The sequence below is a fragment of the Parasteatoda tepidariorum genome, chromosome 8 (assembly GCF_982258835.1).
Source record: "Parasteatoda tepidariorum strain Cologne lab strain chromosome 8, Ptep-v5.0, whole genome shotgun sequence".
In the NCBI taxonomy this organism is placed as follows: Eukaryota; Metazoa; Arthropoda; class Arachnida; order Araneae; family Theridiidae; genus Parasteatoda; species Parasteatoda tepidariorum.
This window is the reverse complement of record NC_141762.1, coordinates 91978367-91995732: the sequence shown is the minus strand read 5'-3', so window position 1 is coordinate 91995732 and position 17366 is coordinate 91978367. Positions and strand designations below refer to the sequence as shown.

General features: G+C 29.1%; 1 protein-coding gene across 2 annotated transcripts in view; it reads right to left on the bottom strand.

Annotated features, from left to right (window-relative positions):
* LOC107455153 (protein trachealess) overlaps window positions 1–16767 on the bottom strand; it is a 370741-nt gene extending 353974 nt beyond the window's left edge. The window contains exon 1 of one of the 2 annotated variants that reach the window (XM_043046105.3): window positions 15605–16767. In XM_043046105.3, coding sequence (XP_042902039.1) covers window positions 15605–15747 — 143 coding nt within the window. In that variant the 5' untranslated portion in view covers window positions 15748–16767. The remainder of the gene's footprint in view (window positions 1–15604) is intronic. The other variant, XM_087169341.1, reaches the window with a different exon arrangement.
* Between the last annotated feature and the right edge of the window lie 599 nt (window positions 16768–17366).

The following is a 17366-nucleotide window of genomic DNA, read 5'->3' as shown; positions in this document are numbered from 1 at the left end:
TCTAGATAAGAAAAACGGAAAAACAAGCTGAACAGTGATTCAGCAGGTGTTGCTAAGGTCCACACATGCCAGAGTTGTTAATATGCGTCCAGCCCAACTATCAGCGATCTGGCCTCTATATTCCTGAACGGCGCCTGCAGCCATTTTTTTTCTTAAATATCTCCTATTACAATCAATCTACTGTCTAAACCATTTCTTTTAATCTTTCTATTGTGTAAGGTCTTTAAGTTTTGGCATTTGTTTTCATGCCTAATGCGAGCAAATACCCCAGATATATTTTTTTTTCTTTTTTCGGCTTTTTACGTTTTTGCATTCAACATTATAACATATGGTTGAATGCAAAAATTACAATAAGTAATTTGATTAAACAAACTGATGTAAGCGTTAAATTTTACCATAAAACACTGGGCAACATCTTTTTACTACTGGAACAAAACATAAGCTTACAAAAATAAAAGTACAAGTAAACTAGTTATAAAGTATAAGCAAACTAGCAACATTATAGTATAATAACCATTTCTAATGTAGGAAGAAATGAAAGCCTGACGTGACCTTAACAAATGTGTAACGTTTAAGTCTTTTCCCGATTCAAAGTGATTTATCTCCGTAACTATATTGACCAAATGAACACGGATCAAGTGTCCGGCGAAGTTCTCGTACAGGTCGGACCGTAGGAAAAACTTTACCTGATTACATCTTACCAACTTATTGACATAAGTTGATTTTACATTAAACCATAGTTATAAGAATTTTCATAGAAATAAAATAATACTGAAAATTTAAAATGCCACGCAAGAATATTTTCTAACGCAATGAAGGAGATTTTCCTGATTTTCAAATTAATTGCATTTTTTTTGCACCGAGATACAATTAACTAAGCCACAGATGTATATCATACAAAATTTTACCTGGGAATATAATGATACTGAAAATTTAAAATATTGCGACAAAATTGATTCCTCAAGTAATGGAATGGTTTTAAAAGTTCTTATGGTTAATAATACTGTTCAATATTTACTTATATTTTTAATCAGAAAATTATTTTCTCTTTATATAGTGAAGTGTTATTTTTTTTAATTTAGTACTTGCACTTCAAAAAGAAGACTTCCCATACACGTGACCAATGACGTCACAATCTTTATCAGCAAAAAGGCGTATTAAAGTTCAGCTAAGTTTTTCTACGTAAGTTAGAATGTTAATTAACGAAAAGTTTAATTAAATACAGATCCCTATCACGCATCGAATTAGTTAAAATATAATTCTTTATCGTCTACTTCTTTTACTTAACTTAGATTTATTATTTGTTTATGTATTTTGTTGTATCCGTGATATATTTTTGTTTTATGTATCTGGCAACTTTGATGCATAATTAATTTCTTTGTGTTCCACATGGCTTCGCGTCTTTGTGTTAAGTCTCTGTGTAAATATATAGTAAAAAACTTAAAATATTTAAGAAATAATCTTCGTGAAAGAATTTAGAACGTGTCACTTAAGAGAATTGATACTTGGTGGACTAACTCGAAACTGAATGGAAAAAACAGTTGCTGACGTAAACAAAGGCCACCTTTCAATAACCAATCAGGATCGAGATACCCACACTACGTCACTTGCAGGTATCCCATTATCAAGTTATCAATTTTATTGGTTCAGAAAGTATTTATGAGTATTATTGCTTGCTTGTTTGCTTTCGTATTCCTGTTTAGGTGGAGGGGTGCGATTGTTCTTATTTTCCAGTGGCGCCATCTACGGCCAAGAATTCGACTTCTACCACACCATACGTCACACACGTTTATAGGGCGAACCCAGTCATACATCCATTCATTCATCCACAGATCGTAATTTTGACCTGAATCAGAGAATGATCGATCTCCAATCCAGTACCCCCAGAGGTATTGATTTGTTATGGGAACATGGAGGACTTTGCGGCACGACAGATTTAACGTGCATCAGTCACCATTTACTACACGGGGAGTCTTCGGCGGGTGGGGTTCGAACCCACGAACTCTCGGACATGGGTCTGAGTATTATTATTTTCACTATAATGAACATCTGCACAATATAGCCACAAAAATGAAATTTTTTTCATGTTCGGACAAAAACAAATAAATTAAATAGAAACAGAGATAAATATTTTTTGTTATTATAAAAAAATAACTTTTTAATTAAACTTGTCTAGGGCTTCCTTAAAGCTCTTACCAAAGCCCAGCTACCAGAAAAGGCGAGTGAGAAAAAAAAAAGAATAGTAAATAGCAGAAAACAGGGAAAAAAAGACATCGCATAATTACGTAATCTGAGCAAAACTCGTTTTGCATTTTAAAGAAGTTAGGTCGCTTTTAGCCTCTTAGCAAAACGAATGGAAAAGAAGGACTTGGGAAAGGAAAAAGTAAAAAAAAAAATCCGAAATCTAAATACCGCAAATAATTTAACAGAGTAAGTAAAATATAAAAAAAATATGCACACACATACACATATACAAAGACTCCAAAACCATCTTATTAACATTTTAGATAGGCAAGCGTCACTGTTAAGAAGTGTATGTGTTTTTACTCGGCCATCTTTTCTTTATTTGATTTCGAAGCAAAAAGCGGATAAAAAAGAAGGAAAAGGGGGAATTTTTCCCGAGCAATTAAGTATTTTTATGGAGCAGTAATTGCATTTTCAGGCTACTGACTGAAACAGGCGAGAGTAAATAAACAAAAATGAATTAAAAAGAAACACCCGGGCATGCGTCGGGACATTAACTAGGGTAAAGGAGCAGAAGAACTCTCTAATTCGGGTTGGCTGGTGTACGTGACGTATTATGTAATCATTCGCTTCTCGATACCTCCCCACACCTTTCTTCTACCACCTTGAGAACGATTTTTGCCAGGAAAAAAACTAAATTAAAAAGAAGTTTATACTCAAAATAAATGTACCTCCTTCGATAAAAGAGACGAAATAGTTTTAAGTAGAGTATTTGATAAACTACTCAAAAATATTCTGTTTACATTGCTATCGGTAATAGAGGCAATTTTATAAGAGAATAAGTATTTCGTATTCAAATCGAAAATAAATAGATAATCATTCCAATAAAACTAATTATATGGCTTGAAGCAAGTAAGATATTGATAAAACTGCCGTGTGGAATTTTTTAAAATTTTCTCAGAAGAAATGTTTTTTTTTAGCGTTTGTTCTTTTCATTATTGAGGAAGAAAGATTGTCTGGTGTGTGATTTCAAAACATTATTGCATAGGTGTAGTGATGGTGGATAATATTCTATTTATTTCCGTTAATGGTGGCAATCGAAGCAATTTTATATGAAAATGGCGATAACTCTTTAATTGTCGAATCGAAAGTATTGAAAGGCATATCATCAATCGTATGGTTTGAAGAAAATGAGATAATGGTTAAACTATCGAAATTTGTATAATTTTTTCCCCAAAAATTAATTTTTATAACTTGTTCTTTTAATTATTGATTTAAAAAATTTGACTGCTGTTTGATTTTGAAACATTATTACGCAGAGGATTCTGTGATAGGGGCCGTTCAAAAAGTACGCACACAAAAATGGAGAAATTTTAAACCCCTACCCCCCCCCTTCGTACATTACCGTACATAAGGTCTTACTCCCCCCCCCTTAGAGTACGTACATTTTATTAGTCTACCCCCCTTTTTCATAAAAATTAAAATAATTATGTTTTAAATAAAATTAAATATTTACTTAAGGAGGGTGTAGGATAAAGTCAAATTTAAATTTGGTGTATGTTTATAAAGTACGTACTTTATATAATACCTCCCCCCCTCCCCATCGTACAAAACCGTACATAATAGCAAATCCCCTCCCCCCCCCCTTCGGGATGTACGTACTTTTTGAACGGCCCCATAGTGATAATATCCAATTCTGTGTATAATGCTGATGGTAATCCAATCAAAAGTCTAAACGTAATACTTTTTGATGCTAAAAATTCTTCTCTTATAATATTTAGACCCAGGATTGGAGACTTGACTTTTCTACGCCTTTAATCTGATTGCATAAACCAGGGATGGGTAAACTGCTGCCCGCGGGCCAACTGTGGCCCGCCGGAAGGTATTATCCGGCCCGCGGATCGAATCCTAACTTGCCGATCCGTGGCGAATATGAACAATATACGTTAGACATCCATTTTCTTGTCTACTTTGTTTAAAGCTACTTTTGTTCTTTCTTTTTTATCAAAGTACTGATGACCTTTTTACTTTCCCTATTTTTGTTCTACAAAACATAAATTGATGGAAATAGTTAGCACAGACATCTTCAATTGGCAAAATGTTGAAAGCAGAAGTTCTTTATAGAATAGTAGATTGGCTTTAACGAGCGTTTGTCTTTCTCGAGGAGCAGACATATGGAATTTAATATAGGTAAGTTGTACTTCACATGTGGCAGACCGCGCATTTTAAGCTCCAACGAGTGGATTTTTCTGCCGGCGCGAGTTCTGACATTATTTATTATTTATGGAAAGATTGCACACATATAACGTCATTGCAAGGAATGGTGAAATTATTAAATGTATAAAATGGCTACTGTTTCTTTGAATTACTTGTAAACTTTTTTAACCCCAAAATGGCAACTAAGAAACGCAAAGTTGATTCAGAGTGCCATGCGTTCAATGATAAATGGACTTTATTTTATTTTAGAAGTTAGAATTTTTATTTTAGAAGTTTTTACTTGGCCCACCAAACTTTTTTTTTCGATTTTTGGCCCTCGACCAAAAAAAGTTTGCCCATCCCTGACATAAACATATAATTTAGGTCTATTAGTGCCTAACCTCTATTAGTGCCTAACCTCTCGCCTTTAAAAAATTAGATAATACTTATACATTATATGATATTTTCATTTAAAGCAAATATTATACAGTTAGAGAATTAAATATGTGTGCTTAAAAAGACAGTATCTATCATTAACATTTGGCAAAGTTTTAGCATTAGGGTTTAAAAATTTTGAACGTCTAGAAATTGAAATGCCGTTTTTACGAATAAGCTTATCACGTTATACTTATGTTTTTTATAATTATATGTGACGGTAAAATTTAGTATTTCTTTAATTAATACGTGCATTTTCTTCATAAAATTAATTGCGAGCTTACATATTTGTTTCAAGCAAGCCTTTTTACTTCAGCGTTTAAGCTACGAGCTTAGCTTTCATTAGGTATTTCATTTTTTTCAAGATGTCACAGTCTTCTATTTTTTTTTAAAACTTGCTGCTATAATGCTGTTTTTATGATAGCGCAATGTTGAAACAAACAAAAAAACAGTTTTTAATTTTTTAAAGATTGTATACAAACAACTCAACGTAGAGTGATTGAAAATATCGCAAAATGATACAAAAAGTATTAGGTAACTGTAAAAAAACGCTGTGCCCACTCAGTGCACCCGTTCAAAATATGTTAAGGAACGTTTATAATATGTAACAATGGATTCCAAGAATGCTATTTCGGATGCAGTATCTCATTTTTGATATTGCATCCGAATTACATGACGCCACAATTTAGCGATTGTTTACAAACCACACACACCATAAAAATTTGCAAACTGCACACAGAAAAAAAAAGGGAAAATCGGTGCATTTGTCTTCGAGTTATTAGCAAACATATATACAGATATACTTTTGGTTTTACTTAGAGAGGAATTGAAGAAAGTTATAAGTTTACGAAAAGGTTCATATTTTATTCTCATACTTTTTAATACATTTATTTGATACTTTTATTTGATGCCCTTATATTCTAATGTCAGTATTTTAACAGTTATCATATTGTGATATTTAAACATAAAAAAAAGATACTCTTTAAACAGAATTTTACAAAAAAGCAACCGTATACTGAGACGAAATATTTCATAATTTTTGTAAATATTTTTAATTTATAAGATTAACACCTAAACAGAGTATTACTAATTTTAATTTATTTTATAACCAGCGTTAAACAGCCAACACAATTCTGAGTTTAAGACTATCAGTGTTCATCTCCGCAGACTTGTAATTTTGACCCCAACCCAGAAGAGTGGGGAACTGCTGGATCAAGCATTGGTCCAAACTAGTCCTCGTGGAGGACTCTTTTTAAGGAATACTTTTTTGATAGACGCATTTGCGTTACACGGAGAGGAAAACCATGAAAACCTATCAAGGTTAGCGCGATGACAAGGGGACTCTAACCCATGATCCGTCTACCGCTGAAGATATTTAACGTCAACACTGTGATCGGTACGAACTGAGGGCAGAACCCGTCACCCCTGGAGTTCGAACCGGGTCACCACATTGGAATGCAAACGCTCTTTCCCTAGAGCTTCTTCGACTCCATTGCTAATTGAAGCATAATACATGAAAATATACTACAGTAGTAGTAGTAGTATATATATATATATATATATATATATATATATATATATATATATATATATATATATATATATATATATATATATATATATATATATATATTAGCACACAATGTGACTCAGACACAATTAGCTCAGAATTGTGTATATATATATATTAGCACATTAAGCACACAATGAAGACTAAAAGGATAAAGAGAAAATTAAAAAATGATAAGTTTTATTTACTGTGCATAAGCTGCAAGTATATAAAACTCAAAAAATAAGTTAAAAATATGGAAAAAAACATGAAAAATAATATAATAAAGATTAATGAAAAGAGAAGAAGAAAAAATATTAAATATATGTATTTTTAAAGACATTTAACGTAAAGAAATTTTTTATTCAAAAAAAATTAAGAAGTCGGAAAGCAAAATAATGAAAAGATATAATCTCCTCATCAGCTCACACGATTATATCCGCAAAAAGCAGTGCATGCATATATTATGTACATATAATATATGCATGCACATTAGGTTTCCATGTAGTCATAAAACCTGTTTTCGATTTAACAGTCTCCTTTGTTCTAGATAGAGTTCAAAATTGCACGCTAGGTTTTATCGAGGTTTTCAAAACCTTGATAATACTCCTTTACTCTCTCATCTGATTGGGGATAACAGTTTGAATCCCATCTTTAACTACACGTAAATAAATAACTTTCTTAAAAATATCAATAACATTTCCTTTCAAGTTAGTATTAAAAACCAAAACATGAATGGCTAAAATATGCTCTCATCTCTTCAAAGATTCTCGAAAGGGATGGGGCAAAAACTTTTCAAAGAATACATACTTTATTCTTATTTAATCGAACTATGATGGTTTATGACAATCATTGAAAGATAAATTTCCTTTAAGTATCATAACAAATCTTCCGTAGCAATGAATTTACTACTGCAACCCTAGCCATGCTGTTGTCTTACCTGCACAACCCCCCCCCCTCAAGAGAAAGAGAGAGGGAATCAATTTATTCTGTGTTGGTGAATGTTCCTGCAATTGCCGGGAATGGTTCGAATTGATAAATGATATTCTCACATTCCGCCTATGTGAGTGGTGTTGGGTCATTAGAGCCCTGCTACCTTTTCCCGAAATTATCATAATTCTGCCATCTCAGCACCTTTCGACGGTGGGAAACGCGCCACTTGCGCCAACTCCCACAAAATACTCTTCCCTCAACTTTTCCAGAGCAAAATTAAAACCAGGATCTGTACCTGCCCACTTACAAACTCGTGGGATAGGAATTATAACGACAGTGCATATTCTATATAAAAGTTGTTGAGTTTTGTGGTTTTACTGAATTTTAAAAATTGATTTGTTAGATAAAATTTCAAATATTAATGAACATTTGTTATTATCATTTAAATTATATTTAATTATATTTATTCAATTATTTATTACAGTCATTGGTATAAATTGTAAGTTACGATAGTATTTTATATCATCATGAAAGCTACATGATATTGCTAGATGTAGCTAATAATTAAGTAAAATGTATTTGAAAATGAGAAAATTATAGTATAAATTATAAGTTCGGATAGTATTTTACAAAAAGACATGAAAAAATATAGTTGCATGTAGCTATTAATTAAGGAAAATGTATTTGAAAATGGGAAAATTATATTATAAATTATAAGTAACGATAGCATTTTATAAAAATGTCATGAAAAAATATAGTTACTTGTAGCTAATAATTAAGTAAAATGTAATTAAAAATGTGAGAAAAAAATTATAGTATCAATTATAAGTTATGATAGTATTTAATAACAAGTCACGAAAAAGTATTGTTGCATTAAGCTAATAATTAAATAAAATGTATTTAAAAATGGGAAAATTATTGTATAAATTATAAGTTACGATTGTATTTTATAAAAACTCGTGAAAAAATATTGTTACATGTAGCTAATAATTAAGTAAAATGTATTTGAAAGTGGGAAAATTATATTATAAATTATAAGTTACGATAGTATTTTATAAAAACTCATGAAATATATTTGCATGTAGCTAATAATTAAGGAAAACGTAATAAAAAATGTGAGAAACAAATTATACTATAAATTATAAGTTACGATAGCATTTTATAAACATTAATAAAAAAATATTGTTGCATGTAGCTAATAATTAATTAAAATGTAATTAAAAATGTGAAAATTATATGTTATTTTTTCCTACTTGAATCATACGTATAATATTTGTGATTTAGAGAAATTTACGATTTTTCAGATAAAATTCCAAGTTGTGATAAATTTTTGATATTATTTTATTTAAACCTATTGCATTCAAATCTAAATTATTCAATTGTTTATTGCCGTCATTATCACAAATTGTAATTTAACGTAGTATTTTATAAAAACTCGTGAAAAAAATATTGTTACATGTAGCTAATAATTAAGTAAAATGTAATTAAAAATGTCAAAATTATAAGCTTTTTTTCCTGCCTGAATCATAGTTATAATATTTTGAGACTCAGAGAAATTTATTATTTTGTAGATAAAGCTCCAAACTGAAAAAAAATGTATATTATTTTATTTAAACATATTACATTTTAATCTAATTATTCAATTAGTTATTGCCACCATAATCACAAATTGTAAGTTACGATGGAATTTCGTAAAAACTCATTAAAAAACGATTTATTTGTTACATGTAGCTAATAATTAAGTAAAATGTAACTAAAACTATAAAAAATAAAAAAAATTCTATCTGGATCATATTTTTAACATTTTGTGATTTCGGTGATTTTTTTTAAAATTAAGTTTTAACTGAGCCGGAATTTTTGCTGTTATTTTCCTCGTAAGAGAAATTTGTATCTATTTTACTTAATTACTAACGGCATGTTAGAATTTTATGTCAAAAAATTAATTTGTGAAAAAAAAATTTACAAATTAAAATTTTATTTTTGATATCCTATTTATTAAAAACGCCACTTGCGTCTGCTTTACAAGGTTCTTTGCTTCATTTTATTTTAATTATTTTTTTTATTCAAAAAGCAACTTAAGACCTCTTGGTTTCATCTGGTTCTAGATTTTATTAATATACTTCTTAATAAAATCGCCATTTGTATCTATTTGGCTTAATTGTTAGCTAAATTTTATTTTGAATATAATTATTATCAAAAGGGCCACTTTGTCAACAAAAAAAAAAGGAACAAAATTTATTTTTAAAATGAAGTTCTAAAATTTATAAGCCGATTTAATTAATTTGAAATCGGACAAAATTAAATGTCTTAAATTTAACGAATCAGATGGAGAGTTAAGTTTGAAAACACTTTGCTTTTTGATTTTCTTTTCAAATGAGAAATTAAAAAGCAAAGTCGAAAGAAGAACCATTTTAAAATCTAAAAAATAAATAAATTTGAAAGCGGATTTTGACACGGTTTCAAAATTTTCAATTTTAACTTTTAATACATATAGAGTGAACAAATACTTTAAATAAATATTTTTTTTTCAACTCCCCATTTTATTATTTATCGTCTAGTCAAATATCTAAAATGTTCTCCAAAGCCCGTTTTCAGTTACTAATAACAATCCAAATCAAAACTGGCTCATCGATCAATAAAGAACAATACACTGAAGAAGTATATTATTTAACGCTCCTGAAAAATGAACAGCAAATCAGAAAGTGTAATTGGTAAAATCTATTTGAAATTCATTTCTTGCCAAACTCCAAAAAGAAATAAAAAAGCAAAACTGGGCGTGTTACCCATCATTTATGACGAAAAACTCGCCAAAATCACAAATGCAAAGGGAAGAAAGACAGATGTTACGTGTAGAATCAGAAAGATTTTATGCAAAGTTTTCTCCCAAATTTGATAAATTTTCAACACCAATTCTCACCCCGCATCTAATGATGGTGCGCGAGGAAACTTTTTCCGACCATAATCGGTCGCCAATTATTTCCTCACCCTATAAGTAATAGAATATGTCATATGTTGATTTCCGATTTATTTTGAACTCTGCACGCTAACTGAAACTTTTCTGTTTCGCTTCTGTGGTTGGTAAAGGGTAATTTATTCCTCGAGAATTTCTTATACAAGTGAAAGTTATTTGTATGAATAAATAACAAATAATTTTTCGCATTTTTTTTAAGTATAACTATTAAATTATTTCTTTTCCGTAGTAATTTAAAACCATACCTTCTATTAAAACTGTCCCAACTTTTTTTTTTTTTTTTTTTTTTTTGCTGCTGTGGAACCCTAAATAAGCGACTTTCATTAATCGGAACCCCGAAATTAGAGAATAAAGTTAATTAGAAATTTGACGTAGCTTACTACACTTTATTTGATGTTTTGAATTATTAAACTATTGATTTCATTGAGTCTGTTTCATATCCATAACACAGAGTCTTTGAACCCCGCTCCAAATTTCTTCTATTTTTGGGAAGCTTATAGTTTAACAGTTTACGCCTGTTAATCGTTTAAAGGCTGATTTTTCGATTGATTCAATTTATAATTTTCGCACAACTGAATAATTTATATGTTTCTTTCGAAAAATGGGATACCTGCAAGTGATGTGTGTGAATCTCGATTCTGATTGGTTGATGAAACGTGGCATTTGTTTGCGTAAAGAGTAGTTTTTTTCCCATTCTATTTAGAGTAAGCCAAGCCTGTCAAGTAGCAATACTCTTAAGTGACACATTCTATATTCTTTCAAGGATTTCAATTCTTTCGCTATATATTTACTACTTAGCACAAAGACAGGCACTAAACTATGTTGAGCATAAACTATTTACAACTCGAAGTTTGCCAGGTACATAAAACAAATATATATCAAGGCTAGAATAAAATACATAAACAAATATTAAATCTAAGTTTAGTAGAAGACAAGAAAGAATTACATTTCCTTAAATTCATTGCGTGATATGGCGCTGGATTTAATTAATTTCACGTTAATTAACATTCTAACTTATGTAGAGAAACTTAGTTCAACTTAAACACACCATTTTGCTTATAAGCTATCATCTGACGCTGACATCATAAGTCACATGTGTGGGTATCAGTGATCCTCTTCTTGATGTGCAAGCACTGAATTAAACAACAATAAAGAAAATTTAAAATCTTAGAGAAAAGTAAATTGCAATTCATGATTTTTACAAACTTAGGGAAAATTCCTACTGAATGCGGTTTAATCGTTCTATTTTAAATGCACCAATCAAAATCTGAAAAAAATAATTTCTCTCTCTTTTTCTAGCTTCATAAACATCTATCAAAAGAATTATTTCAAATTATGTAAAATAATTATATAAAAAAAATTATTTAAAATCATTTCAGTTGAACTCATTCATCTCTTTAAGTTTTCAATTTTACATCCAAATTTCATATACTATATTTTTCAAAAAATTATATAACTATAATTATAAAATGAGTATAACTTAAAAATTTAAAAAATTCACAAGAATTAAACAGTTTACTATTTGAATGTGGGAATTTTTTTTCCTCTTCTTTTGATGTATTACAACTTAAATTAGTATTTTATGAGGGGTTTTTTTTTTTAAATCCATCAAAAGCGAATTTTTTTCACCTTAAATCTATGCAATAATTTTTATTACAGCATTGATATCCGCCACCTAAATCAAAATTACTAGTGATGCATGGAAATTACTACGTTACAACAATATTATATAAAATATACATTTAAATATTTCTCCTTTACTTATAATTTTTAAAGCAGCTTTTTTACTGCATTACACAAAAAAAAAAAGAAAAATGTTGTGTTATAAAATTGTTGGCTATTTCGCTAGAAGAGAACTTTTCAAACTACACAGACATAAATCTGTTTAGTAAATGAGATAAAAGTACATTACTATTATAATTATTCATCTAAACTATTAATAAAACTCTTATATAAAACTTTGAATAAAAAAGTGTAAGAAGTTGCAAAAAAATATTTAGCTTGCCACAAATACCACAAACAACTATATAATCTATATGATGTGTATATATATATATATATGTGTGCGTAAAAATTCACTTTGTTTTATTTGTGTTCTCTGTTGTAAAATTATATAGTAGATTCTTTCTCTTGAAAGCCCACTCAAATGAAACATCGTAAAAGAAAAAAATCAGATTTTTGTTATTCATAAGAAGAGAAAAAGAAATAATGATTAATAATTAAACTATGTGTATAAACTTTATTTTGTTGAAAGATAATGTATAAGTTTAAAGAAAACTGCAAAATTTAGTGTTAAAGTATACCTGAATAAATACAATTTTTATATTTTTAAAAATTCAAAAAAAAAAAAAAAAAGAAAAGAAAGAAAGAAGGAAAGAAACCTCATATTTTATTTGAAACTAAAATATTAAGAAAGTATGCGCTGGTATTATCTTTTAAGACATAAAGACTTAGACATAAAGACTCCCAATTCAATTATTTAATCCTGTAATTTTATATTGGAAAAACAAGATGAATGCATTCATTGTTATATATTAAAGATATATATACATCTTTACATACATGTATATAAATACATCTATATTTCGATCAGAAATTAGGTGAGTGACATATTTTAAAACTAAAATTGTTGCCAACACTAGCAAATATCAAATTAATCTTCTAAGTCAGCCTGTCCTTATTTTCTAAAATGCGTTTTACATCTTTGTAGAATGTATTAATGCTTAAACAATAGCCGGGAATGGACAAATATATCACATTAAAATTTAAATGACATCACTTTAGCAATTATTAAAAAGATATATCCATATAGATATATAAATTTAAAGAAAATGAAATAATTTTTTCAAAACATTACTGATCTTCGCTATGAATTTAAAAATTATGGATTAAAATTTTTGAATAACTGACTTTTTTTGAGAAAAAAAAATTATATATGTCAGATATAACATTTTAAAAGAATCTGAACTTTCTCAATATAGTGTACAAATCATTATATGAAGGAAAATTATTTTTAAATTAAACAAAAACTTAAATTTAAAATACTAAATCTTTTTTTGTGTTCTTTAACAAAAATTAGTTTAACTCTAATTATTAATAAAAGTTAATTAAAAAATTGTTAATCTTTTTTACTTGTGTGTTTTTCTGTTGTTCTTAATTATCTTTCATATTATTTTGACATACATTGTATACCATCATTTTTCAAAAGTTATGAAATACGTTTATTAATAAGTTTTAAGCATTGCCAGTGTAAAAACAAAAGTTTAAAAAAAGTCCAGATAAGAATAATTTCTTAACTGCTATAATTTTCTATTTCTAAACAAAACATTTCAAAGTTTAAATAATAATAGAATATATTAGATTGTTTATTTGTGAAAAAGCATATTTCACGATTACAAATTATATTAAATTAGCTTTATTGCTATTATTCAAGAGTAATTTTATAGAATATATTTTAAGTTCATTACTTATTTCATGAACATTTTTCATGTATATAAAATTGTATTTAAATTATAACCATCATTTTTCAAAAGTTATGAGTTACGTTATTAAAAAGTTTTGTTCAGCATTGCCAGTGTAAAAAAAAAGCCAAATAAGATTTATTTTCTAATTTCTATGATTCTCCATTTTTAGACAAAACATTTCAAAGTTTGAATAATTATAGAATATGTTAGATCGTTATTTTCGAATTAATATATTTCACGAATACAAGCTATATTAAATTAGCCTATTGCCTTTATTCAAGAGTAATTTTATTAAATATATTTTAAGTTCATTAATTATTTCATCAACTTTTATGTATATAAAATTGTATTTACATTTAAAATACAAATATTTACGAAAACATAAAATATCACTTGAATCTTTAGTTATAGTTAAACATATGCATTCTTCTATCTTTGTAAATGAGTAAAATTAAGATTGTTTTAGGCACATTCATAAATATTATTCTACAAGCTAGATATCCCATTTATTACACACTTATTAATGTATCCTAATATTACACGTTTATGTATAATTTATAATGCTTCACTTATTAATGCTAAATTAGCAATATTCTTGAGAAAAAAGCTTTTTGAGAACTCCAAATGTAATCAATAATATTCCTCCAAAACTTTAGAGGGAATAAATTTTAAAAATTGGAACTTGTGCTAACATGATCTCTGTGGGTTACTTCTTTTTTCGTTGCGTTGATTTTCACATTTATGAATGCAAAAAATAAAAGCAACTAATGATGTTAAAGTAAATTTTATAACTTAGCAGTAAATTGAAACGTGTCACTGTTTCAAAACAAGCCCGACATAAACATTTTAATATTAAAACTCAGCTTGCTTAAAAAGTTTCATATTTTAATTACATATTGTAATTACAAATCTTTTTTTGATAAATTTGACTTCGGATTTTGTTAAATTTGACTAATTGAAAATTATTAATTATCATATTAATTATCAGATAAAATCGGATAAAATATTAACAATTTCTGAAATCACAATCTTTAAATATTTCTGAAATTATTGACGTTCCCAAAATATTTCTTAATTCGAAAGCGAATGTATATAAAAATGAGTTTACACATTTTTGTATAAACTAATATACTTATATTTCGATTGAAAAATATTATTCAATCAAAATATACTTTTTTAAAACGTTAACGTGAAGAAAAAAATAACATATATGATTCAAATAAATAAATTTAATTAATAGCTTAATACTCTTAGAGATATTACAATTATATTTCAATCACAATTAGCTTTTATATATTCTATATATTCCATTATATTTCAATTACAATTTAAAAACACTTTCTAAACTCATAAACACTTCTGAAATTCATTTTATACTTCTAATATTTCGATTTCTAAAAGTCCATACCGTAATATTTTTAAACCGCACTGTCAAGCAAAATTATAATATCACTACATATTTAAGTGTCATGCATTTACTAGGAAATATATATCAGAATCATGTATATTTATGTATTCCTTGATTTAAAAAAAAAGTTTAAAAAAAGTTCGTTTATACCATAAATTTTGTGTCAATATATTTCCCCAACATTCGAACTTAAGTTTAAAGTTATACATTTTAAAACTAAGCTCGAAACTTATAAATTTCTTTTCAAGATTTCATACTTTATATCAATGAATTTATAAATAAGCTTATAAATTCAAAATACTCGAGTTATACACGTTATACATTTCAAAATATGAATTTGGAACCTATAAATTTCCTTATTAGAAACTTGAAATCGTGTAATATAACACGTTACTGGAAGTCACACACAAATTAAACTCATCAATAAACTCATAATTTAAATAAATTCAAAATGTATCACTCACCTATAATATGGATGGTAACCTTGTGCTGATACATGCAAGTCCATGGGCATATTTCCATAGGCATCCGCAGGTTGCATGCCCCCCAAGGGGTCCCCTGGGTAACAACACTGGCAAGCCACTGCTGCACCAGGGTGACCAAACATATGTTGAGAATGGTGACGGAGGGCATCGGCCCCACCGGGGCGGTGCCCCCTGAGTCCAGAATCCGTAGCTGCCAGTTCTAATTATTTTCTATAGTTGAAATCTTCCTTTTTTTCCCCACTTAGGACATGAATTTTCTTATGCATCTGCATTCAGAAACGCCTTTATGAATGTTTTTTTTCTTCCTGTTTAGTTAGTTTTACTTTAAATTAATCATACCAATTTATGCCAGTGCAATTTGCATATCGTTATTCAATAATCAATCAGGTCTCTTTTCATATTTACATTTTACTATTCAGCTATACTTATTGCTGTTACATGTCACCGTATTATTCTTTTGATATTTACATTTCTCACATGCCTTCATCATGCGTAATTCAATTATGATTTTTTATATTTACATTGCACGCACGCTATCATCACGTTATTCACTTATCATTATCTTTGATCATCCATTTTAATCACGTTATTCTTCCAAATCAAATTTTTTTTCTTCAAATTCTAATTTTGGATACATTTAAATTTCGAATATTCTGCCTTATTCATAAAGTTAAAGGAAAACCATCAACATATCAAAAAAGATTAGATTCATAATCAAAGAATATGTGAGCTATATAATATACGAACTATTTTTTATTTCAATTTCACTGAATTTGATCCATAACTTGATAAGGTAACAGAGAATATTTTTATAACACATCTAATTCACGTTCAAATGAAGTAAATACAAAATTTATATTCTTACCAGTTTCACAAATATAAGAAAAATATAAATTTCGATGATTATTTCATTAAAAACAACACGTATACGATGCCAATCAAAAATGATCGTACAACGAAATTGATGGAATTCGACAAATGATTGCGCACGTGGGAAAGATCGCAGGTATCCTGTAAAGAAACACGTGGCCGACTCTAGTGGTAGTGTGTTTGTAGCGGCGGAAGAAAAGCGAGATGTGACTCGGCCCGTCCCGAGTTTTCGATCGCCTCTCCTAGTTTCAGGGCTTTTCATTCGGATGTGTGCGTCGCCTCTTGCGCCTGCATACCCACTCTCTTTCATCCCTCCACCCCGTGCACTGAATATCTATTCCCCTGATTATGTTTTCTCTCTTCAGTGTCTTCTTCTGTCGCCGGTTTATTTATTTATTTATTTTGAAGCCTCGGCGCTCTCTCTCTCGTTTTGGAGAATATTGTGTAAAAGAAATGAGATTATTATAAAAGTAAAATTGGTTTTTAAGGATTTTGACTTAATGGAATGAACACGACCTGAGCCGCGATGGCTCAGGGAATAGAGCGTTCGCCTTCCAATGAGGCGAACGGCGTTCGAATCCCAGTCGATACGAATTCCGCATCCGGCTGGCACCGACCACAGTGCTGACGTGAAATATCCTCAGTGGTAGACGAATCATAGGTTAGAGCCCCCTTGCTGTCAGGCCAACCGTGGGAGGTTTTGCGTGGTCTTTCTCTCTATGTAACGCAAATGCGGGTTAGCTCCATCAAAAAGTCCTCCACGAAAGCAAATTTCTCCCAATACTCGATCTAGGAGTTCCCTTGTCTTCTGGATTGGGTTCAAAATGACAAGGCAACGGATTTGAACATTAGTAGTCGTAAACCCATAAAG